Source organism: Dryobates pubescens, chromosome 15 (genome assembly GCF_014839835.1).
Source record: "Dryobates pubescens isolate bDryPub1 chromosome 15, bDryPub1.pri, whole genome shotgun sequence".
In the NCBI taxonomy this organism is placed as follows: domain Eukaryota; kingdom Metazoa; phylum Chordata; class Aves; order Piciformes; family Picidae; genus Dryobates; species Dryobates pubescens.
This window is the reverse complement of record NC_071626.1, coordinates 24,804,244-24,828,228: the sequence shown is the minus strand read 5'-3', so window position 1 is coordinate 24,828,228 and position 23,985 is coordinate 24,804,244. Positions and strand designations below refer to the sequence as shown.

General features: G+C 52.3%; 1 protein-coding gene across 1 annotated transcript in view; it reads right to left on the bottom strand.

Moving 5' to 3' along the window:
- Positions 1 to 4,142: 4,142 nt before the first annotated feature.
- Positions 4,143 to 23,985, bottom strand: part of ADA2 (adenosine deaminase 2) — a 30,554-nt gene continuing 10,711 nt past the window's right edge. The window contains exons 4-10 of the mRNA XM_009905462.2: positions 18,505 to 18,715; positions 13,666 to 13,793; positions 12,477 to 12,567; positions 10,314 to 10,422; positions 7,555 to 7,712; positions 5,180 to 5,382; positions 4,143 to 4,266 (exon numbers count right to left, since the gene is read on the bottom strand). Of these exons, the coding sequence (XP_009903764.1) occupies positions 4,158 to 4,266; positions 5,180 to 5,382; positions 7,555 to 7,712; positions 10,314 to 10,422; positions 12,477 to 12,567; positions 13,666 to 13,793; positions 18,505 to 18,715 (1,009 nt within the window). The 3' untranslated portion in view covers positions 4,143 to 4,157. The remainder of the gene's footprint in view (positions 4,267 to 5,179; positions 5,383 to 7,554; positions 7,713 to 10,313; positions 10,423 to 12,476; positions 12,568 to 13,665; positions 13,794 to 18,504; positions 18,716 to 23,985) is intronic.

Here is a 23,985-nt window from a genome sequence, read left to right as displayed (position 1 = left end):
AGCCACCCCAGAGATAGTACAAGATTGTAAGAGGAGGAGAGGCAGCAGAAGCAGATTGTGCCTGTCGGGTGGTGTTTGCATGAAAACACAGCCCTGAGCTCAGGCAGCCACCCTGGGGTTTGGAGAAGGGAGGTGGGGGTGTGGAGGACCTGTGTCATGTCTCTGCCAGGTGGCTCAGGCTTGACTCCACATCATGTTAGCCCCATAGATTAAATTGCCCTTTGCAGCATGCAGTGAAGGAAGACATCTCAGACTCCCTGATAACCCTGCTCCAGGCTGAGAGGTGTGAAACATTCCCCTCTCCTGCACAGTCCAGATGAAAACCCCACACCAAACACAGGTATCCTCAGATCTTTTGAACAGGGAAAATAAGTAAAATAATAATAATAATAATGGTAAAATAAGCTCCACAATTAAAAGGTTTTGTGCTGGAAGGTGTCCAGAGAAGGGCCAGGAGGATGAGCAGAGGGCTGGAGCTGCTCTGCTATGAGGACAGACTGAGGGAGTTGGGGTTGATCAGTCTGGAGAAGAGAAGGCTCCAAGGAGACCTTCTTGTGGCCTTCCAATATCTGAAGGGGGCTCCAAGAAAGCTGGGGAGGAACTTTTGAGGGTGTCAGGGAGTGATAGGACTGGGGGGGATGGAGCAAAACTAGAAATGGGTAGATTCAGATTGGATGTTGGGAAGAAGTTCTTCCCCATGAGGGTGGTGAGAGCCTGGCACAGGTTGCCCAGGGAGGTGGTGGAAGCCTCCTGCCTGGAGGTGTTTGCAGCCAGGCTGGATGTGGCTGTGAGCAACCTGCTGTGGTGTGAGGTGTCCCTGGCCATGGCAGGGGGGTTGGAACTGGCTGAGCCTTGAGGTCCCTTTGAACCCTGACAGTTCTGTGATTCAATGATTCTATGATTCAAATACAGGCTATGTTCTGAGAGAGACAGGCAAGGAAGCATTACAAGCAATTTATTTGCTAACAAACGTGAGCAGGAGGCCAAGGTGCTGAGGGTAAGGGAATGGACTGGCTGCAAAATCCTTGGAAGTGTTACTGTGCATGCCAACAGCTGAGCCTCAATCAAGCCCTGCAGTCAAATTCACATGAAGCTTTGGGGGTATCTGAACAGCTTGATCCTTCTTGACTAATTCCCTCCTTTTTTGTGCACATCCAGTTAGCCAGGTGAGGATGCAGGCTGGGCTTCTCAGTCTGAACTAAGGCCCACTCTAAGGAACAGTTGATCCCCAGCAGTGAAAGCAGGCTGCCCACCCCCCCTTTTGAGACTCACAAAGGCTCTAAAAAGAGCTAAAGCCTGCCTACTGCCACAGGACTCCTGGGAAGCCAAACTCACCACACAGGACACTGCCCAGCTCAAGGAGAGATCCGAGGATGGCTCCACCACTGGTGTCAGCTTTCTTTGTGTGGTGCAGGTTCACATTTAAAGGTTCACCTTCACCATGATCCTACACCCCCATGGGGTTTTGTGGGACACCCCCAAGAGCAACCCAGCATGGCCCTGGGTGCCCCAGAGACCCTTCCACCATAGTCCCAGGCACCCATGAAAGACCCCCAAGCACTGTTATCATGGTCATGGGCATCCTCATGGTGGTCCTGGGCACCTCCAGCAGCATTTAAACATATGTGATCAGGATGGAAAAGTTTCTGCTCTGTGATGACTCTTCAGGAGCTTCTTTACTGTGAGGGCCACAGAGCACTGGAGCAGGCTGCCCAGAGAGGTTGTGGAGGCTCCTCTGGAGACTTTCAAGCCCCATCTGGATGTGTTCCTGTGTGACCTATGCTGGATTCTGTGGTCCTGCTCTGGCAGGGGGGTTGGACTTGATCTCCAGAGGCCCCTTCCAACCCTAACATCCTGTAATGAGGGTAACAAGGAGGGAGGACTACAGATAACTGAAAAGTCATCAGTTGTTCAAACCCTCAAGAGACAATGTGCAGAAAGAGCTGAAACCTTTCCACTGTGGCTGAACATGAGCCAGCAGTGTGCCCAGGGGGCCAAGAAGGCCAATGGCATCCTGGCCTGCATCAGGAACAGTGTGGCCAGCAGGAGCAGGGAAGTCATTGTGCCCTGTGCTCAGCACTGGTGAGGCCACACCTTGAGTCCTGTGTCCAGTTCTGGGCTCCTCAGTTTAAGAAGGACATTGAGAGACTTGAAGGTGTCCAGAGAAGGGCAACAAGGCTGGGGAGAGGCCTTGAGCACAGCCCTGTGAGGAGAGGCTGAGGGAGCTGGGGTTGCTTAGCCTGGAGAACAGGAGGCTCAGGGGAGACCTCATTGCCCTCTACAACTCCCTGACAGGAGGTTGTAGCCAGGTGGGGGTTGGTCTCTTCTCCCAGAAAAGCAGTGCCAGAACAAGAGGACACAGTCTCAAGCTGTGCCAGGGGACGTTTAGGCTGGAGGTTAGGGAGAAATTCTTCCCAGCAAGAGAGATTGGCCATTGGAATGTGCTGCCCAGGGAGGTGGTGGAGTCACCATCCCTGGAGGTGTTTAGGAAGAGCCTGGATGAGGCACTTGGTGCCATGGTTGAGTTGATTAGATGGTGGTGGGTGAGAGGTTGGACTGGATGATCTCTGAGGTCTTTTCCAACCTGGTTAATTCTGTATTCTGTAGGTCAGGGGGAGGTGCTGGGTGATTCTGGGTGCGTGCTTGGGATGCATGTGCCAAAGGATTTAGTTGCATTTATTTAGATCCTCATTAAGAGTTCCCTTTGCTTTTCTAACTTTTTCTGCATCCATTTCTTCTCCTGATGTTTTTGATGATATTAAGGAAAGGAATCTGCTTGTCCAGACACTATGTCTTGTGTAGTTGCCTCAATACCTGTTTGCCAAACAGCTGTAAACTATAAAGGTCTGCATAGAATCACTGAATCACAGAACTGTCAGGGTTCAAAGGGACCTCAGGAATCATCCAGCTCCAACCCCCCTGCCATGGGCAGGGACACCTCACACTACAGCAGGTTGCTCACAGCCACATCCAGCCTGGCTGCAAACACCTCCAGGGATGAGGCTTCCACCACCTCCCTGGGCAACCTGTGCCAGGCTCCCACCACCCTCATGGGGAAGAACTTCTTCCTGACATCCAGTCTGAATCTGCCCACTTCTAGAACACTGTGGATATCCACAGCCTGAGAGTAGTTCCCCACCAAGGTGAAAACCTCTGACAGGCTGCACAAGGCCACATTTGCACTGAGCTGGGTGACAAAGACTGGCTGCAGAACCTCCTCACAGAGTGTTAGGGTCTGGAGGGGACCTTGAACAATCATCTAGTCCAAATCCCCCTGCCAGAGCAGGATCACCAACACCCATCAAAAAGTGCAGAGGCCTTTGCTAACGTGGCCCAGTGCAGAGAGACAGTTGCCATGAAGCTGGATCTGGAAAGCCAGGGTGCTGCTTTTTTTTCCTCATCTGGAAAGTGTTTTGGCTTCTTTGTGACCACAGGACAAGACAAGATTTTGCAGTGAACCAAACAACAACATGTTGTCAAGTGGGGCAACTCTCTTGGGGCTTAGGCAGGCTGTGCAGCCAGGCTTCAGTGTTCTGGGGAGCACGTCCCACCAGCTTGTTACCAGCCATGGCAGGTCCTGAAATAGCAGACCTCAGACCTAGGGCTGGTTCTTCAACCTAGCAGTGCTGTTTTGGCAGCAGGCCCAGGGTTAAACGTAACAGGAGTCACTTTCAGTCCTTGCTCCCCTGAAGGTCAGTGGCCCAACGGGTTGGATGTTTGTCTTAGCTGTCTCCGGACAAGGTCTGCGTTTTGTAGCGATAAGGCGAAACTCAGCGGTCCTGGTGCTGGCAGGCTCCCACTCACCCTCATTAGCCAGCATGCTCTGCCCCAACCAGGCTGCAGGTCAGGATTTGGCCACTGGCAGCTGTTAATTGTTTTGACTATTCCAAGCTGGGGGTTCTTCTGTGGAAGGCTTGCTGCTCCCTCTTACCTCCAGTCCAGGACTTTCACAGCGCAGTGCAGCTTATTCTTAGCATTCAGGTCATTAATAGCATTCAGGCCATTAAGGCTTTCCTACCAGAACCACCCGTTGCCAGGTGAGCCTTTGGGGTTCACTCATGCTGCTCAGATAGCACAGAAGAAGCAATCTCTCTCTTAGCAATAAGCCTGGCTCGTTCTGGCTTGCCAGATGCACTCTGTGATGGGTTTCCTCCGCTCTAAAGCTCCCCCAAAAAGCTATCAGAGAGGTCAGCAACAAACTGGTCCCATTTTTTCTGCCAGACATCTTGGGCTTTGGCTTTCTCATCTGGTAACATGGCACTGTATCTGTGAGGAGGAGAAAACCCACTATCAGACAGGAGACAAGGGGGCAGCTATTTCAAGATCAGTGACCAAAATGAAAAGACAGGAAGCAGCAACAGATTAACGCTTGCAGGATGTGCCTGCCTCGCACAGAGGAGCAGCACAAAGAGCCTGGAGCTCCTTATGGCTGGGCTGGCTGTGGGTCAAGAAGTATCATGGCCTTATCAACAGCTACTGGCTTCTGCACCATGAAGACAAACAGCTCAGCCTAAACAAGCTGGAGGCTCTCTGAGTGGCACCCAGTGACTGGTACAGAAGAGAAAACACATCTGAAAACCCCAGGCTCGGTCCACATCGGTAGGAGATAAGAGCATTTGGGCTTGGGATTGACATGAGGATTGGCACAGGATCTGGCAAACAGACAAGAGTCTGGGATCATGCAGAAAAACCCTGGGCACCACATCCAAACTATGTTGGGACATTCAGAACTGGCCAGGCCAAAAGTGGTTAAACACACTCAACCTACATGCTGGTGGATTGGGTTTTTTGCACACACACACACACACACACACACATACACACATGTCTCCCCAGTGGGCCATGGCAAACTCCAGAGCAAGTCAAACTGTGGCAGAAATAAACAAGTGACACAAAGGCTTCAGACTTTCCCCATTCCAGAACCAGGTGCTGCAGGCAAATTTGCAAAGAATGGAAGAGGGGGAGACACTGAGTGAGAGTAAGGCAATGAAGGGCACAGGAGGAGTCTCTGGAGTCCCTCTGTCCTGCCCTTGGAGGAGACACACAGAGGAGGCTTTGGATTAATGGCAGCCCATTCAGTGACTCTGAGCCCCAAACCCCAATACAGTTGGATTCCATGAAGCAAGCTGATAGCTCCCTTAGCATCACTGCAGCTGCATCAGAAAGGTGAGGAACTTACTTTATTGAGTTTAGTGCCAGTTGTTTTAAGGTCCTCAGGTCAGCATTCATCCCTCCAACAGCCATGAACATCTCATAGAAGTCATAGGACACTCCCTTTGCACCAAAGATAGGGGGGTCATCAGGGCTGACCACAACGGGGTGCCCTTCAGCCATGAGGACAGCTGCAGGGTGACGCCGCAAGTCAGCTACCAACAGCAGGACCTTGGCAGGGAAGGGTGGGAGACAACATCACCTCAGGTTATGAATCATGGAATTGTCAGGGTTGGAAGGGACCTCAAGGAGCAGCCAGTTCCAACCCCCTGCCATGGGCAGGGACACCTCACACTACAGCAGGTTGCTCACAGCCACATCCAGCCTGGCTGCAAACACCTCCAGGGATGAGGCTTCCACCACCTCCCTGGGCAACCTGTGCCAGGCTCTCACCACCCTCGTGGGGAAGAACTTCTTCCTGACATCCAATCTGAATCTACCCATTGCTAGTTTTGTTTCACACCTCCCCCCAGTCCTATCCCTCTCTGACACTCTCAAAAGTCCCTCCCCAGCTTTCTTGTAACCCCCTTCAGATACTGGAAGGCCACAAAAAGGTCTCCTCTCCAGACTGAACAACCCCAACTCTCTCAGTCTGTCTTCACAGGAGAGCAGCTCCAGCCCTCTGCTCATCCTCCTGACCCTTCTCTGGACACCTTCCAGCACCTCCAGATCCTTCCTGTAACAGAGGCTCCAGAACTGGACACAGTGCTCCAGGTGTACTCTCACCAGAGCAGGGGGGCAGAATCCCCTCCCTGGCCCTGCTGGCCACACTTCTCTTGCTGCAGCCCAGGCTCTGCTTGGCTCTCTGGGCTGCAAGTGCTCACTGCTGGCTCCTGTTGAGCTTCTCCTCCCCCAGCACCCCCAAGGCCTTTTCTTCAGGGCTGCTCTCCAGCCAGCCCCTGCCCAGCCTATATCAGTGCCTGGGATTGCCCCAGCCCAGCTGCAGGACCTTGCTCTTGGTCTTGTTGAACCTCCTGAGGTTGGCTTGGGCCCAGCTCTGCAGCCTGTCCAGGTCCCTCTGGATGGATCCCTTCCCTCCAACCCATCAGCTGCATCACACAGCTTGGTGCTCTCCATGTTGCTTCTGTCTCTTCTCCCTTTTGTACAGGGGGTGATGGGGAGGCAGGGAAGGAGAAGCTAGTAGCTTCCCTTGGTTTTTGGCCAGGGGGGTCCTTGTGCTGTCCATTACTTGTAAATCCCTGTAAATGTTGCAAATCCTGGATATTTTGTACATACTCCTTGCATTCCACTGTAGATTGTGGTGTTGCTTGTGAATACAGCTTTCATTTGCTTCCATACTGAGCTGGTCTGGCAAATTTAATGCTGGGGGTGGGGGGGTGGGGGGGGAATTCCAACCCACCACACCTGGTTATAAATCCTCCAAACCCAAAGGCTTGCAGTTCCAATCCCAGCTTCTCAGCCTCTGACCCTCCTGGCCTTGAAGCATTTTCCATTATGTTTCTTTAGGCACCTGCCTGACTCTGGGCCTCATCTCCATTAGAGCAGACAGCCTCCCCAGGTTCCTCTGGGTAGGAATGTAAATGATTCTGAGCTGACTGGCACTACAAGCCTCTTTTTGTTGTTGTTTTTTCCCCTGCACACAGCACGTGTCTGGGTAGCAGCCTGCAATGTAATGAGGTGCAAAAGAAGCTGAGCCAGCCTGGGTGCCACAAACTACCCAGCTGCCTCCCAGCTCCCTGCTGCTCCTAGCTGTCATGGCAAATCCCACTCCCATGCCCCAGCCTGTCTCAGTGTAGAGTGAGACAGATTTGCTCTTTTACCTATTCCAAGAGGGGCAAACAATGCTCACACCAGGGATTGAATAGCTCACATGGAAATGCTCTTCCTGACTACATAAAACAGTACAAAGCATGAAAAAGACCCCAAATCCCCAGTCTGGGCTGAACACAGAACCCTTCACACTAACCTCCCTTTAAACCAAGTCAACAAACCCAAGCCTTCATGCTCCTGCCCACCAAGCCTCCCTACCCTCCATACCACACCACTGTGGCGCAGCTAAAATTTGGCTCGGCAGCTCCAGGCCCCAATCAGGCTGCTCCAGGTCTAGTTAGCAGCATTGCCAAGGCCAACACCAGGCCTCCCCTGCAAGAGGTAACAGCCTGTGCATCCTCCTGGGAGGAGAGAGGGATGGTAGAAAGCAAAGGAACTGACTCTGCAGCCAGTTTCATAGGGATGCAGGACTTGGGGGAAGGAAATGTACCTCCCAGTCCACCTGCTGGACGCTCCGGACCTTCCTGGAGCTCTGCCATTTTGCGGTTTCTTAATAGCACCCCAGCCTCAAACTACCACACAGCCCCAAGACCCAAGGTTTCCCCAGCATACCTGGTTGGAGATGGGACAGACTTCTACAGGAATGTCCATCTTCAGGGACAAGTTTTTGGCTACTGGGTGCTTGGTGAGGGCAAGCCCGTGGCCGATGCGGCTGGTGTTCAGCAGCAGGGCGTCCAGCACGTTACTGTCTGCAGAGCTGCCCTGCCAATCTGAGCAGAGAGAGGGAAGAGTCACTGCAGTGCTGGGGGGGAAGGAAATGTGTTCCAGGCTGATGCCTAGGGAAATTTCCCACAGATTGAGTAGAAAAGTGGTAGAAGGTAAATAAATCACCATAGGATGTAAAAGGGAAAAGAATCACAGAATCAACAAGGTTGGAAAAGGCCTCAGAGATCATCAAGTCCAACCCATTACCTAACACCTCCTGACAACTAAACCCTGGCTCCAAGGGCCACATCCAATCCCCTCTTGAACACCTCCAGGGATGGGGACTCCACCACCTCATTGGGCAGCACATCCCAGTGACCAATTAACTCTTTCTGGGGAGAACTTTCTCCTCACCTCCAGCCTCAACCTCCCCTGGCACAGCTTGAGACTGTGTCCTCTTGTCCTGGTGCTGCTTGCCTGGGAGAAGAGACCAATCCCCACCTGGCTACAACCTCCTTTCAGGTAGATAATGATAAGGTCTGATTAATCCCAGTGGTCTGATAACTAACATCAAGTTAGTTGTATAAACTAACTCCTCTTTGGTTTCTTTGCTCTAGCAGGTACCAGCTGGCAGCTTTTGCTTGGCTGCTGCTGACCTTGGCTGCATTCTTGGTGTGGCTAAGAACTAACAAGCTACCTTCTGCCCTTCTTTTTCTTTTCCCTTGGATAGGGTGGGGGAAGGGAGCAGGGAGGGGGAAGCTGTTGGTAGCCCCCTGGTTTTGCCCAGGGGGGTTCTTGTGTTGGTTATAAACTGCACATATATGTAAACATTGTCTGTTTTGTACACATTCATTGCACTCCCTATGCCTAGATTTTAGCGTGCCTGTGGAAACAGAGCTTGATTTGCTTTCCAGCTGAGCTGGTCTGGCAAGTGCATTTTTTGGGGGTGGTGGTGTGTGTGTAATTTCAAGCCACCACAAAATGTATCTTCTCAAACTGCTAGGTTACTGTGCTAATAAATGCCCCAAGTGCAAGGTGAGAGGGTTGCTCATTCTCCGAGCTCTCACTTTGTGTTTCCAGTGACACAGGGATCCAAGACATTGCCCAGCAAGGAGAAACCCACTCATGTCATCTGGCTTTAGATGCTGACAGTGTTGCTTTTACAGCTAAGCTGATCCTGCTGGTCTCCATTCACAGCCAACAGGGAGAAGTAATAATTCCTGGGGAACAGCCTGTGCATCAGGATGTGATGGATTGAACCTTAAAAAGTGCTTATGCTGTCCCTGGCTATGAAGGGAGCCTAGGGTAAGTAGTTCAGATGGAGATGTCTTCCCTGCAGATGTCAACATGCAATAAGCATAATACACAAGTTAGACACAATTGGATACATCTCACCCCTACAGCCTGCATAATACCTTGCCAATAATTATAGCCTGCCCCAGGAATTAATGGTAATGAGCAGTTACTTTGATCAGGATCAGGCTCACAGGATGTTAGGGGTTGGAAGGGACCTCTGGAGAGCTTCCAGTCCAAGCCCCCTGCCAGAGCAGGACCATGGAATCCAGCTCAGGTCACACAGGAACACATCCAGACAGGGCTGGAAAGCCTCCAGAGAAGAAGACTCCACAACCTCTCTGGGCAGCCTGCTCCAGGGCTCCGAGACCCTCACAGTGAAGAAGTTCCTCCTCATGTTGAGGTGGTTTATATCCACTGCCCCTTGTCCTATCCCAGGGTGCAAGTGAGCAGAGGCTGTCCCTGTCCCTTCCTTCCTGACCCCCAGCCCTCAGATATTTATGAACATTTATCAGATTCCCCCCTCAGTCTTCTCCAGACTAAACAGCCCCAGGGCTCTCAGCCTCTCCTCCCCAGGCAGTGCTCCAGGCCCTTCAGCATCCTTGAATCCCTCCCTTGGACTCTCTCCAGCAGATCCCTGTCCCTCTGGAACTGGGGAGCCCAGAACTGGATGCAATATTCCAGGTGAGGTCTCACCAGGGCAGAGCAGAGGGGGAGGAGAACCTCCCTGGCTCTGCTGGACACACTCCTCTGAATGCAGCCCAGGATCCCCTTGGCCTTCTTGGCCCCCAGGGCACATTGCTGCCCCATGCAGAACTTGCTGCCCACCAGCACTCCCAGGTCCTTCTCCAGGGGGCTGCTCTCCAGCAGATCACCTCCTAACCTGCACTGCTGCAGTTTACTCTTCCTTCCCAGATGCAGGACTCTGCACTTACCCTTGTGGCACCTTATTAGATTCCTCTTTGCCCAACTCTCAGGCTGATGAGGATATTCAGTTGAGACATGAGGCTGGCTCAGCCATTCCTGCACCTCCAAACCTCAAATAACTGTTGAGGAGTTCTGCTGCTGCTGTGGATGGGAGGTGAGCTGCTGTGAGGAGAAAATGGCTACCAGCACTAACTCTTGCAGCATGACTCCATGTCACACACAGGGCAAAGGCACAGCAACATGATGTCTACAGTCAAAAGCAGGGAACAGGTAGGGGAAGTGCCCTGGAGGAATGCAAGGGTAAGAAGCTGGTGTAGAGAGAAGCATAGGGAGAACTGCTTAGATGCCTGTGTGTACACACACACAGAGCACCTTGAGACAAACAGGCTTGCTTCTGTGCTGGGCAAGGCTACACCTCTTCAAGCAGTAACACTCTTCATGCTTACCAGTCTCCCCAGCATGGAAGAAGTATGGCAAGCTGCCTCCCAGGGAATAGGGGATGGTGAGGGCATCCTTCAGGTCCCATAAAGAATGACCTTCATCCTCATAACCAACCTGGGGGGAAGAGGAAAAGTATTTTTCACAGAATCACAGAACTGTCAGGGTTGGAAGGGACCTCAAGGATCATCCAGTCCCAACCCCCATGCCATGGGCCAGGGACACCTCACACTACAGCAGGTTGCTCACAGCCACATCCAGCCTGGCCTTCAAAACCTCCAGGGATGAGGCTTCCATCACCTCCCTGGGCAATCTGTGCCAGGCTTTCACCACCCTCATGGGGAACAACTTCTTCCTAATGTCTAAGTCTTCCCTCCTTTAGTTTGGATCCATTCCCCCCAGTCCTATCACCCCCTGACACCCTCAAAAGTCCCTCCCAGATTTCTTGTAGCCCCCTTCAGATCCTGGAAGGCCACAAGAAGGTCTCCTTGGAGCCTTCTCTTCTCCAGACTGAGCAACCCCAACTCCCTCAGTCTGTCCTCACAGGAGAGCAGCTCCAGCCCTCTGCCCTTCTCCCTCATGGCCCTTCTCTGGACACCTTCCAGCACCTCCAGATCCTTCCTGTAACAGAGGCTCCAGAACTGAACCCAGAGCTCCAGCTGTGGTCTCACCAGAGCAGAGCAGAGCAGAGGGGGAGAATCCCCTCCCTGGCCCTGCTGGCCACACTTCTCTTGCTGCAGCCCAGGCTCTGCTTGGCTCTCTGGGCTGCAAGTGCTCCCTGCTGGCTCCTGCTGAGCTTCTCATCCCCCAGCACCCCCAAGGCCTTTTCTTCAGGGCTGCTCTCCAGCCAGCCCCTGCCCAGCCTATATCAGTGCCTGGGATTGCCCCAGCCCAGCTGCAGGACCTTGCTCTTGGTCTTGTTGCTCCTGAGGTTGGCTTGGGCCCAGCTCTGCAGCCTGTCCAGGTCCCTCTGGATGCTTTGGAAGATGGTAAGACTTACAGCTATGCATCACTGAGGTGCCAACTGTGCTGAAATTCCAATGCTGTGAGGTAGAGAGCCAGTTCTTTCAGAGGACTTTGTCAATTCCCCTGAACAGAATCCTTAGCTGGAGGATTTGTGATTCATTTACACTGATTGCAGTACAGCACAGAGGACCTGGCTCTGCTATCAAACATATGCTTCATTATACATCTATTGCACCTTGAGGCTCACAGGCTCACAGAATGTTAGGGGTTGGAAGGGACCTTTGGAGATCTTCCAGTCCAACCCCCCTGCCAGAGCAGGACCACAGAATCCAGCACAGGTCACACAGGAACACATCCAGACAGGGCTGGCTCTGGAGCCTCCAGAACATCTCTGGGCAGCCTGCTCCAGGGCTCTGCAACCAGTGCAGAAGTTCCTCCTCATGTTGAGGTGGAGCCTCCTATGCTGTAGTTTCCATCCATTGTCCCTTGTCCTATCACAGGGTGCAGCTGAGCAGAGCCTGTCCCCTCCCTCCTGACCCCCAGCCCTCAGATATTGATAAACATTTATTAAATCCCCTCTCAGCCTTCTCTCCAGACTCAACAGCCCCAGGGCTCTCAGCCTTAGAATCACAGAACCAATAAGGTTGGAAAAGACCTCAAAGATCATCAAGTCCAACCTAGCACCCAACACCTCATGACCAACTAAACCATGGTCCCAAGTGCCTCATCCAATCCTTTTTTGAACACCCCCAGGGACAGGGACTCCACCACCTCCCTGGGCAGCACATCCCAATGGCCAATTACTCTTTCTGGGAAGAACTTTCTCCTCACCTCCAGCCTAAACCTCCCCTGGCACAGCTTGAGACTGTGTCCTCTTGTTCTGGTGCTGCTTGCCTGGGAGAAGAGACCAACCCCCACCTGGCTACAACCTCCCTTCAGGTAGTTGTAGAGAGCAATGAGGTCTCCCCTGAGCCTCCTCTTCTGCAGGCTAAGCAACCCCAGCTCCCTCAGCCTCTCCTCAGAAGCGCCATAGCCTCTCCTCACCAGGCAGTGCTCCAGGCCCTTCATCATCCTTGTACCCCTCTGTTGGACTCTCTCAGGCAGATCCCTGTCCCTCCTGCAGTGGGGAGCCCAGAGCTGGATGCAATATTCCAGCAGAGGTCTCACTGGAGGTTAATGTGAAGCCACAGAAGAAATCTGGTTACCAGATCGAAGCCTGCCAGGGTGTCTGGGAACTGGGCTCTGAGCGCCATGGCAGTGACGATGGCTTCTTTAACCTGTGACACGTTCTCCATCCTAAAGAGCAAGAGAGAGACAGCAGTGCTCACTCCCAGGGCCTGCCTTCTTTGGGTTTGACTTGTGAAATGAGCCCCCCAGGGGTATGTCCAAACTGCAAGTCTCTCCTGAACCTGACAACCAGCTTCAGGTCTCCAGAGTAACAGAAAATAGTTATCATGAAAGGAAATCCCTGAACGACCAGGAAATGCCTGGCTAGACCCTGCTGGCCCTTCAGCTGAGCCTTGCTTGTCTGACTCACTGGCTACCAAGCAGGGAACACAGCAGCATGGAAGGAAAATGTTGAGGTTTTTCTGGTTTGGGTGGGTTTTGGGGTGGGGGGTGGGGGGCTGGTGGGTTTTTGGTTGTTTTGGAGTGTTGGGGCTTTTTTTTTTGGTTGGTTGGTTTGGCTTTGGTTTTGGTCTTGGTTTGGTTTTCTTTGTTGTTCTCTTTTTTAACTTATTTAGATCTCTTCCAGCACATCAGAGTGCATTTTGCAGAGAGACTCTGTCCATACTGAAGATGGCCAGGGGCAAGCCAGCTCTGAACTGCACCGTGATGAGCTGGGGTAAGTAAATGGTACTGAGAGGTCTGCTCTATTTGCTCAGGATCACCTCACATGACTCGGAGAACAGCCTTGTGCCTGCCTGCAAAGAGCAGCACCAGCATACCATAGAAATGCTGCTGGAGAGCAGTGTCTGAAGGGTCCCATGAGTGCCTGTACAGGGCACTGCTGGCACTGCTTCACTCGCTGCAAAGAGGTGGAACGTGTCCAGGCTGGGGAAGCAGCTTGGGCACGCCTGTACACAAGCAGCCCTCCCCTTGCTCATTCCAGCACCCAGGGCTCACAGATGCCTGTCTCTCCAGCACAAGCCACGAGCTAACCCTGCTCACTTCACATGTACTCAGACTTATATAGATGATTTCTCATCCTCAGCCTTTCACATGTGCCAGGGAACGCTTCGAGAGTCAACACCCTGGGTCTGATCACGCACGCAGGCACTTCGGCTCAGCCCTTAGCATCACTTCTACTGGCCTGGACCCCTCTGTCTCTGCTCCCATCTCTGCCCTAGCACAGCCAGCCATGCACAGCTGCTCTTAGCCCCACTCAGCCTCTACCTGTGTGCTGCAAATATAATCTTGGCTCCAAGAAAGTCAGGGTGCTCCTTCATGAACTGCCTGGTCACCTCCTGATAGGCTGCCACGGACCATGATTTATTGTGCCGGGTGCCATCCAGTTCGTACACCTGCAGGATGAAAAACACAAGGCAAGCACAAGTTGCAAAAGGTGTTTTAGTGGGAGATAGGAGAAATGGAGTGAAGAAAGCCTTGGGAGAAGCAGTGTGCTATGGTCCTGGCAATAGGGCAATAAAAAAGCAGAGCATTTTCTTGTTGAAGCCTTTAGCAGCCTGGCATGAACCAAGGAGTGGTTTTTCTCCCTCCTCTGTTTAGTCTGGGGAAGAGAAGGCTGAGAGGGGAGCTGATCAGTGTCTATCAATATCTGAGGGGTGGGGGTCAAGTGGAGGGGGCCAAGCTCTTCTCAGTGGTGCACACTAATAAGACAAGGACCAATGGATACAAACTTGAACATAGAAGGTTTCAGCACAACATGAGGAGAGACTTCTTCACAGTCAGGGTGCCAGAGCCCTGGAGCAGGCTGCCCAGAGAGGCTGTGGAGTCTCCTTCTCTGGAGACTTTCCATACCCCACCTGGATGCATTCCTGTGCAGACTACCCTGGGTGATGCTGCTCTGGCAGGGGGGTGGACTGGATCATCTGTGGAGGTGCCCTCCAACTTCTAAGGTACTTTGATGCAAACCCCACGTTTCTCCCTGTTCAGACATGGCAAGCAAATGCCACTGAGTACCCAGAGGAGACCATGACCTCTTCTTCATGTCTGTATCAGATGCTGGAACATTTTGTCCAGCTGTCTGGCAGCTCTGTGCCTTGCAGAGGCAGTCTGTCAGCCAAGACAGCCCCAAGGCACATGAGGGCTAAGCTCCAGAAGTCACCAGCTGGGCTGGGCTTCTGCTCCCCTCTGCCAGAGGTTTGCTCTGTGACCTTGAGTCAGTCGTTTGGTCTGGCCAGGCTTTCCCAGTTCTCTGGCTGCAGAATGGGAAAAGAATCCTTTTGGCATGCTCTGTCTCACCAGCTTTCTTTGTGAGCTCCTCGCTGCCAGGACTGTGCAGAGCCTTTGCCCTGATTTCAGCAGGAACATAGAGCCTGCATGCCCCAGCTGATGCTAACCCACAAAGGCCCTGCCAGGAGTCACTCAGAAAGAGTGGCTGGAATCAGTCTGCACTCTTCTTATCCTTCTCACCTCTGTATTTCTCTTCCACCCTCCTCCTCCACCATTCAACTGGTCCACTCCACCTTCTTACTTCCCCTCTGGTGCTGCTCCTAAGGGTGATGCCCCTTGCTGAGCCCCTGCAGCTGGTCATGCCATGCCATCCCCCTTGAAGGCAGCAGCAGCCCCAGGGCAGCCGCAGACACCGGGAGGGAACTTTCCCCTGCCTCGGCCCCGGGGGAATGTGAGACTTTACACAGCTGAGTTTGCAAACACAGCTGGGGCTGGGGGGAGCTTTTCCACAGTGTTTGCTGTTTCACACTAAATCCTGACTTTCATTGCCTTTGCTTCAGAGGCTGCTTCTGGCAGGCTTTGCTGCAAGGAGAGCCCTTTGCAGAGCGTTAGTGCTGCTGTCCGAGCCTCGCAGAGAGCCTCCAGGTGCCCAAGCATCTCACTCTTCCTGGCACTCCCTGCTGTGCTAGGTTTAGGCTATGCCTTTGCAAATGTGTCACAGATCTTGAACAGAAAGTGGTAAAAATGCAAACAAATCACTACTGGGTGTAAAAAGGAAAACTAAGATAGTTCTGAACAATCCCATGGGAGAGATACCTACCATAACATTCAGTTCCCAAAACAATTTCTCTGTCTTCTCTCTTCTTGGCTCTGGCAGGGATACTAACTGGCTTCTGCTTGACCTTGGCTGCACTGTTTTGGCTAAGCCTAACTTCTCTGCTCCTTTCTCTTCTCCCTTTTGTACAGGGGGGTAAGGGGAAGGCAGGGAGACTAGAAGCTAGTAGTTTCTCCTGGCCTTTGACCAGGGGGGGTCCTTGTGCTGTGTGTTAATTGCAAACACCTGTAAATATGTAAATGTTGTCTATTTAGTACATATTCCTTGCAGTCCACTGCAGATTGTTGTTTTGCTTGTCAATACAGCTTGCATTTGTTTCCAACTGAGCTGCTCTGGCAAAGTTAATGTTGGGGGCGGGGGGAAATTTCAACCCACCACACCTGCTCGCTTGGGATTTCACAGCAGTGTTTCCCTTCCTCCCCATCCCTGCTGCAGCCTAGCTGGCACCTCCCTGCCTATCCTGCCGTGTCTCACAGCACTGCTCAGGCTGCAGGCAGCCTGCCTGCCTGCCTGCACCTCACAACACACCCAGCTGCCAGGTGCCAGCAAGCCTGGAGGCTCTGGAGGCTCCCATGCTTGGAGCAAGCATCAGGGGCTGGATGGGAAGCAACTCTTCCCTGCCAAGCCTCTCTTCAAATGACATTACAACCAAGTCTAAGGGCTGCTGGTAAATGCAGGGTATTTTCCAGTCAGGCCCACGCACTTGTGTCATCACAGATACTCTTGGCCCAGAAACCTGTGTGACCTGGGGGCATGCCAGCACTCACACTGCCTCACAGCTCAGGAATCTTGACATTGCTGCTATTTTCCCTTTCCAGGTACCCCAAAGACAGATGGTGACTGAGTTCAGAGCAACTGGCTCGCGACCAACCCCCAGCAAAGTAAAGCACAGAGAAGCTTTATGGTCTTCTCCCCCCCTGGGTTTGGTTTTTTCTTTCTTTTCAAAACCCCCTTCTCATCTCAGGCATGCCCCAGTGCCAGCCTGCAGCCCTGATACTGAGCCCTGTTTTGCTATGGAGCCAGCTTGAATCACAGAACCAACCAGGTTGGAAGAGACCTCCAAGATCATCCAGTCCAACCTATCACCCAACCCTAACTAATCAACCAGACCATGGCACTGAGTGCCTCATCCAGTCTCTTCCTAAACACCTCCAGGGATGGTGACTCCACCACCTCCCTGGGCAGCACATTCCAATGGCCAATCTGTCTGTCTGGAAGAACTTCTTTCTAAGATCAAGCCTAAACCTCCCCTGGCACAGCTTGAGGCTGTGTCCTCTTGTTCTGGTGCTGCTTGCCTGGGAGAAGAGACCAACCCCCACCTGGCTACAACCTCCCCTCAGGGAGCTGTAGAGAGCAAGAAGGTCTCCCCTGAGCCTGCAAGAGGGCAGGGTGAGCAGCCCTGCTGCCCAGCTGCTGGGGAGGAGGCATGCACACAGCCAGATGGGCCTCCAGCTTTGTCACAGCACCTGCCTGCCTGCTGACAGGGTGGCTGCACAGACTGCCCAGCAGCATTGGTGGCTGCTGGGGTTCAGACATTCATTTGCAGCTGGCTGGAGCCCACCAGCCATTGCATGCAAGGGCAACAATGTAAGGAAGTTGCTGGCAGGCGCATTCAGGAATCAGGCCACCAGCAGGACCTCAGCAGGGCTGCACCATCCGCTGGCCCCCCTGGTGTCAGCAGCACGATGCCCCCTGTGCTCCCATGTACAACCCACCACCACCTCCTGGTTCTTGAGGTGCTGCTGCGTGGGCCTGGCACAGCAATGTCACTCCTGTTGCAGTGGACTGTTAAGAGTGTGGAGGTAAGTGGTGTAGTGAGGAACAGCAGCCCCAGTTCGTTTGTTTTAGAAGGGTATCTGCCTCTCTGTCAGAGCTCCCACCTCAGCTGGAGCTGGACTGGAGAGCTGCATAGGAAAGATATGCCTGCAGTGTGAAAATTGTCACTGGGAAAGTAGGAGCCATTATACCTGAAGAACAGTGGTGGGGATCTGCTGGTGCTTGGGAAGGTGCTGCAACAGCGTGGGATTATAGGACAATCAGATCAGCTCCAGGTGACACAGAAAGGGAAAGGCCTAAACTAGTACCAACCTGATTAAGTGTTAGTGGCAATGTAAGCAGCAGTTCATGCTTCATACACATAGCCAACATTTTACATCATCACAGGCTCACAGGAGGTTAGGGGTTGGAAGGGACCACTGGAGAGCTTGGACTCCAACCCCCCTGCCAGAGCAGGACCACAGAATCCAGCACAGGTCACACAGGAACACATCCAGACAGGGCTGGAAAGGCTCCAGAGAAGGAGACTCCACAACCTCTCTGGGCAGCCTGTTCCAGGGCTCTGCAACCATCACAGTGCAGAAGTTCCTCCTCATGTTGAGGTAGAACATCCTGTGCTGGAGTTTCCATCCATTGCCTCTTATCCTATCCCAGGGTGCAACCGAGCAGAGCCTGTCCACTTCCTCTTGACCCCCACCCCTCAGATATTGATAGACATTGATCAGATCCCCTCTCAGTTTTCCCTTCTGCAGACTAAACAGCTCCAGGGCTCTCCTCCCCAGGCAGTGCTGCAGTCCCTTCAGCATCCTTGCAGCCCTCCCTTGGACCCTCTCCAGCAGATCCCTGTCCCTCTGGAACTGGGGAGCCCAGAACTGGATGTGGTATTGCATCTATGAACTGTGGAGGGTTGTGCTTTGCCAGTCAGTGGCAGACTGGCAAACTGATGACTGCAGTGCAGACAAAGCTGAGATACATCTTCCCAGCTAGCAAGGTCGTGACACAGCTCCCAGTCAGAATGTACCATGCAGATTTGTGCTGCTGCCACAGGAGGTATCATCCTTAGCCATAAAGAACTGGGCACCCCTGGCTTCCAAGCACTTGCCTATGCAAATCTCCAACAAAGACCTTTGAATATGATCAAGGTTTTCCAGCATCCTTAGAAGGGGAGGTATGCAAACATCCAAGAACTAAATTCAAGATAGGGCTTGAGAACAGTTATGGAGAACTGAGGATTTCAAAGACCAGTGGAGAAGCCAAACAACACATACCGGAGGCAGGAGAGCTCTTATCTCAACATACTGCACATTATCTTCATAGAACTCCAGCAACCCCTGGTAGAAGTAGGCCTTGAACACAGGTGCATAGCAGATAATCCCAGAGGCAATGAGAAAGATTTCCTCAAATCTTTTCCAAATGAAAGCCTGAGATGGGTAGGCGAGCTCGGGGAAATCCGTCACGAGGGTCAAGTTTCTCAGCAAGCTGTAGAAAAGGGTAGGTAGAGGAGAAAGAATGAGAAGAATCATAGAATTACTGAGGCTGGAAAAGACCTCTGAGCTCATCAAGCCCAGCCTAGGACCCAACCCCACCACACCAACCAGACCACGGCACTCAGTGCCACATCCAGTCTGGCCTCAAACACCTCCAGGGACAGCGACTCCACCACCTCCCTGGGCAGTCCATTCCAGTCTCTAATTCCCCTTCCCATCAGGAGGTGCTTCCTAACATCCAACCTAAACCTCCCCTGGCATAGCTTCAGGCCATGCCCTCTTCTCTTGGCACAAGCTGCCTGGGAGCAGAGCCTGACCCCCACCTGACTACAGCTTCCCTTCAGGTACTTGTAGAGTGTGAGAAGGTCCCCCCTGAGCCTCCTCTCCTTCAGGCTGAACACCCCCAGCTCCCTCAGCCTCTCCTCCTCAGCCTTGCCCTCCAGTCCCTTCCCCAGGCTGGTTGCTCTCCTCTGGACCTGCTGCAGCCCCTCAAGATCTTTCCTGCAGCGAGGGCCCAGAGCTGCAAACAGTGCTGGAGGTGAGGCCTCAGCAGTGCTGAGCACAGGGGCAGAATTCCATCCCTAGTGCTGCTGGCCACACACACAGCATGGAAAGGGCCACCAGCTGGCACCTGGATGTTCAGTGCAGGAGGAAATAGGTTTCCTCCAAGATGGGTGTGAACTTTGTTGGCAGAGACCAGCTTTGTGGATGCAACACTCTCCCACCCACATGCTCCAGGGTGCAGAAGGGCAGTGGCTGTGCTGAATAGAGTAGAGTAGAGTAGAGTAGAGTAGAGTAGAGTAGAGTAGAGTAGAATAGAACAGAACTAACCAGGTTGGAAGAGTCCTTTGAGATCATCAAGTCCAACCTATCACCCAACACCATCTAATCAACTAAACCATGGCACCAAGCACCCCCTCCAGTCTCTTTCTAAACACCTCCAGGGATGGTGACTCCACCACCTCCCTGGGCAGCACATCCCAATGGCCAATCTCTCTTTCTAGACCCAAGTGTTAATTCTGAGCCTGTTGGCATTGCAGTACAACAGGCATGACAACAACTAGGAAGCACTCAGCTCATTTTTTTCCTGCCACCTGTACTTACACCATGTGAAGGCTGGTACAAGTAATAGCTGATAGGCAAAAAGCCACACACTACAGGTTGTGCTCCAAGAAGGGTAAGACAAAGTGTTCAGAACCTGCCTCTTCCTCTTTTGAGGGCAAAGTCTTGAGGAGTAATATACAGAAGCAGGTATGAGGTTTTTATGCCATAAGTATTGCACTCTGCTACCCAGATGCATCCTCACTCCTAAAGTAGGCTGGTACATTGCTCCTGTAAACACTATATTCTTCCAAAGACCTTCCATGCCTGTAAAAGCTGTGCCACCTGACACTGTTCAGCACCTCAAGGCAGGCTGAGACTCCAGAAAATGCCACATATTAGGTCACCAACAACCTGCTTACTAAGCCTGTAACTTGCCCTGGGACCCCACCCCAAAGCACTGTGTCCAGTTCTGGAATCCCTGTTTACAAGAAAGCTCTGGAGGTGCTGGAAGGTGTCCAGAGCAGGGCCATGAGGAGGAGCAGAGGGCTGGAGCTGCTCTGCTATGAGGACAGACTGAGGGAGTTGGGGTTGTGCAGGCTGGAGAGGAGAAGGCTCCAAGGAGACCTTCTTGTGGCCTTCCAATATCTGAAGGGGGCTCCAAGAAAGCTGGGGAGGGACTTTTGAGGGTGTCAGGGAGTGATAGGACTGGGGAGAATGAGTCCAAGCTAGAGGAGGGCAGATATAGATTAGACCTTAGGAAGAAGTTTTTCCCCATGAGGGTGGTGAGAGCCTGGCACAGGCTGCCCAGGGAGGTGGTGGAAGCCTCATCCCTGGAGGTGTTTGCAGCCAGGCTGGATGTGGCTGTGAGCAACCTGCTGTAGTGTGAGGTGTCCCTGGCCATGGCAGGGGGGTTGGAACTGGCTGAGCCTTGAGCTCCCTTCCAACTCTAACAATTCTGTGATTCTATATTGTCAAAATATGTCATCTCATACAGACAGGGGAGGGGAAATGATTGAGAATCAGAAATGATTTTCCTCCCCAGTGGTCCAAACCTGATATCCTGCCTGCCTTGCTGATAACGTCTTCAGATTTGTCTGCTGGGAAACAGCTGCTAAGAATTGCAGGTCCTGGGTTTTGCCTTAGTGGGATGGAAATGTGTTTATTTCCTTCCCAGGCTCAGCTGGCCTGTAAGCCTCTTTCAGAAATCCAGGGACTTTTATCAAGCAGAGTTTAAGGGAGCCAGTAATTGCAAGATTATCTTAGTTGTGGGTGACAGCTTGCATTTAGGACAGGCTGAGCATCTGTGCCACAACGCTGTTCTCTGACAAGCCGATAGCCTTTATCCTGCCCAAAGCTCTGCCCCTGGCAACAGTTTTCCTCCCTCCACTGGTGGCCACCTGAAGAGGAGCTTGTCATAAATGTCTCAGATGTGTAGGCAAAGCCTGAATTGCAGTGCTGGGTGATTGACTTCATTCCTGGGTAGACAAACTGAAGCCATCCTAGCAAGCTACAGAGTCAGCTGCCTGCGGGTGGGTGGGCTTCCCAGTCTGGCCAGGCTTATTGAGTGCCAGGTGCAAGGCAGGTTCAAATAGAAATACCTTCATCCATGCTTCATCCCTCATCCAGTTCTGTTCTTTCCCCTTGGTAACAGTTATGGATCTTTAATAACATTGTGTGTTTGATGTCTTGGCCTCCATCTCCACACAGTGCTCTGCTCCATGAGATGCTGGATTTGATTTGTGCTCCTATTATCTTCTGTGGTTGGAGTGGAAATCCTCCCTCCTACTGATGTGATCTGGTCCAAACTCATTACCTAAGACATCCTGGGTAGGGATGTCCCTTTTGGGTCCCTCCATCCTGCTCATAAAACAGAGCTCATTCCCCCAGCCTTTGCCTGCTGTTTGGCTCTCTGAGGACCTTCTTCCAACGGCTGCAGTTTAATTTCTTTTTCACTCTGTTAATTTCTTTGCTGGGAACAATTTTAGAAGCCAAACTGTACATAAAGAGATGCTTGTGCCATGTTAGAGATGAGGTTTTAAACACTCAACAGTTAGGGAAATTCACAGTTAAGGTTTCCACAGCAACTTTGGCTCTGGCCTCCTGTGCATTACAATAGGGACTTTGGTGCCATTATCGCAGGACACCAGGCAACTCCAGCTACTGTTCAGTAATCCATGCTACCAAAGAAGACTGAGCTAGACCATGGCAGGGGTGGGCAGCACCTCCAGCTGGCAATGGGGAACATACAGCAACAGGAGACACCAGAGCATCACCCTAGAAACCAGGAATGCAGAAGCCAGGGGCAACTTGAAGGCACTGATCCAGCTGCCGGAGCTGTGGTGGAGGCCAGCTGCCAGAGGAAAAGGTGTTCTGCAGTTTGGTGGGGAGGGGAGAGGAGATTTAGTGTGGGAAGAGCCAGGGAAAAGAGGCTTTGCTGCTCCACTCCTGGCCGAGGGGCAGCTCCCCTCCAGCCCTGCGGTGCTGACTGAGAGCACCTGCCCGGGGCCAAGAGCTGAGCAGGGCTGTTCCCACCAGCCCTGCAAGCACTGAGGCAAAAACCTCCCCGTGGATCAAACGGCCCTGCAAGCCCATTCTCGCCACCCTGCACAGCTTTGTTTCAGATAAGGAGGGGTGGTGAGCTGGGCTCCCACTGCTTTCTCCCCTTGTCCTGTGAGAACTCTGCTCCTCCAGCAGCGAGCGTGCACAGGGCTCCCCTCCCTGCCTTTCAATCTGAGCTGTACAAACTTGTGGCTGTTTACTTAGCCTGTGCTCTTCTGCTAGGAACAGCAATAAATCCCACACACCATCCTGCTCCTCAAAGCACATAAATCAAATTGGGGTTTGTTGCCTTTTTTTTTTCATAACCCCCTTCCCTTGGAGACTGATTATTGATCCCTATAACTGCTGAAGGATTATTGTGTAACAGTGATCCAGCCTCCATAACTGGATAATCTCCTAAGGGTTTTTGCCATCAGTGGCTCATGCAGATGAAGCAAAGCTGCTTCTCCTTCTTCTCTGGGATGGGCCCTCAGCAGTGATCAGGTGCAGACTACAAACAGCCTTCCATGTCATGTTGTGTATGCACTGAGCAATGCTATTGCAATGCATATGCCCAAAGGGGCCCAGCCAAACCCACCAGCTAAGGATTATTTATTTGCAGCTGTGGTTTTTGCTTTCTCTCCTCCATTTTTACTCTTTTTTTTCTCTCCTCCTTCCCCCCACCCCCCCCCAAACTCTTTTGCTTTCTGGAGCTATGTAATGCAGAAGCAAAAGCTTTTGTTGCCTTGTTTTTAAAAGGGTTCTTTCCCTTGCTTCTTCTGCTGTTCTTGATGGGAAATTACACCCCTCTCCTCACCCAGAGTATCTGAATGTCTTCCAGTGGTGCATTAAATAGTGTGACTAACATCTGTCACATGTGGTTCATTCACTTTCTCTCTCTCTCTCATCCACTCTTCTTCTCCCCAAGGGTAGTCTTGTGGAGGGAGCAGAGTGCTTTGTTTCTGTAGTGGATTTTTATCCTTTTCTTTCTTGCTTTCTTTCCCCTTGCAGTGCACACACTGCCCTATTTTTCTCTGAGATAAGGCAGTCAGAGGACATGGAGGAGAAGGTGATGGCAGTCTGGGCAGCCATTATTGCCCAGGGGAGTTGTCCCCGCAGCCTCAGCCGCGGTGTCAGCTCCCTCACAGATGACTTCATCCTGGTGATAGAGAGCTCTGCTGGGCCACCAGAGCTGTGCTGCTGGGCACAGCCTTAATCCTGGGGCTGCTGGCAGGGGATGATGTGTGTGGTGGTATTTCACAAATGGCTGGAATGTCAGCCTTGCTCCTCTCAGTATGTAGGGGCACACTGGCTGCAGAGACAGTGGCCATTATGTTGAATTGGGGGGGGGGAAGGCATTTTCCTGTACCACAATTGATTAAATAAGTGAGGATTACCTTTTTTTCTTTTATGTCTCAAAGAAAAACAGAAAAAAAGGGGGGAGGGGTGGGGGGGGGGGGGGGGGGAAATCCCTTCTTTTCTCTGTCTCCTGGCCCCCAGCCTCCTGCAGCATCCTTTTGGAAGCTTACCAGTAGTAGAATACTCCAGGGGCTTGGCCCTGTGCAGTTTGAATAGGAATGATTAAACCTTCTTTTGAGGGAAACCAACAAAAAAGACTTCCTCCTAAAGCACACACACACATGGATGTGTCTGCATAGGTACCCAAAATGCAAACACCAC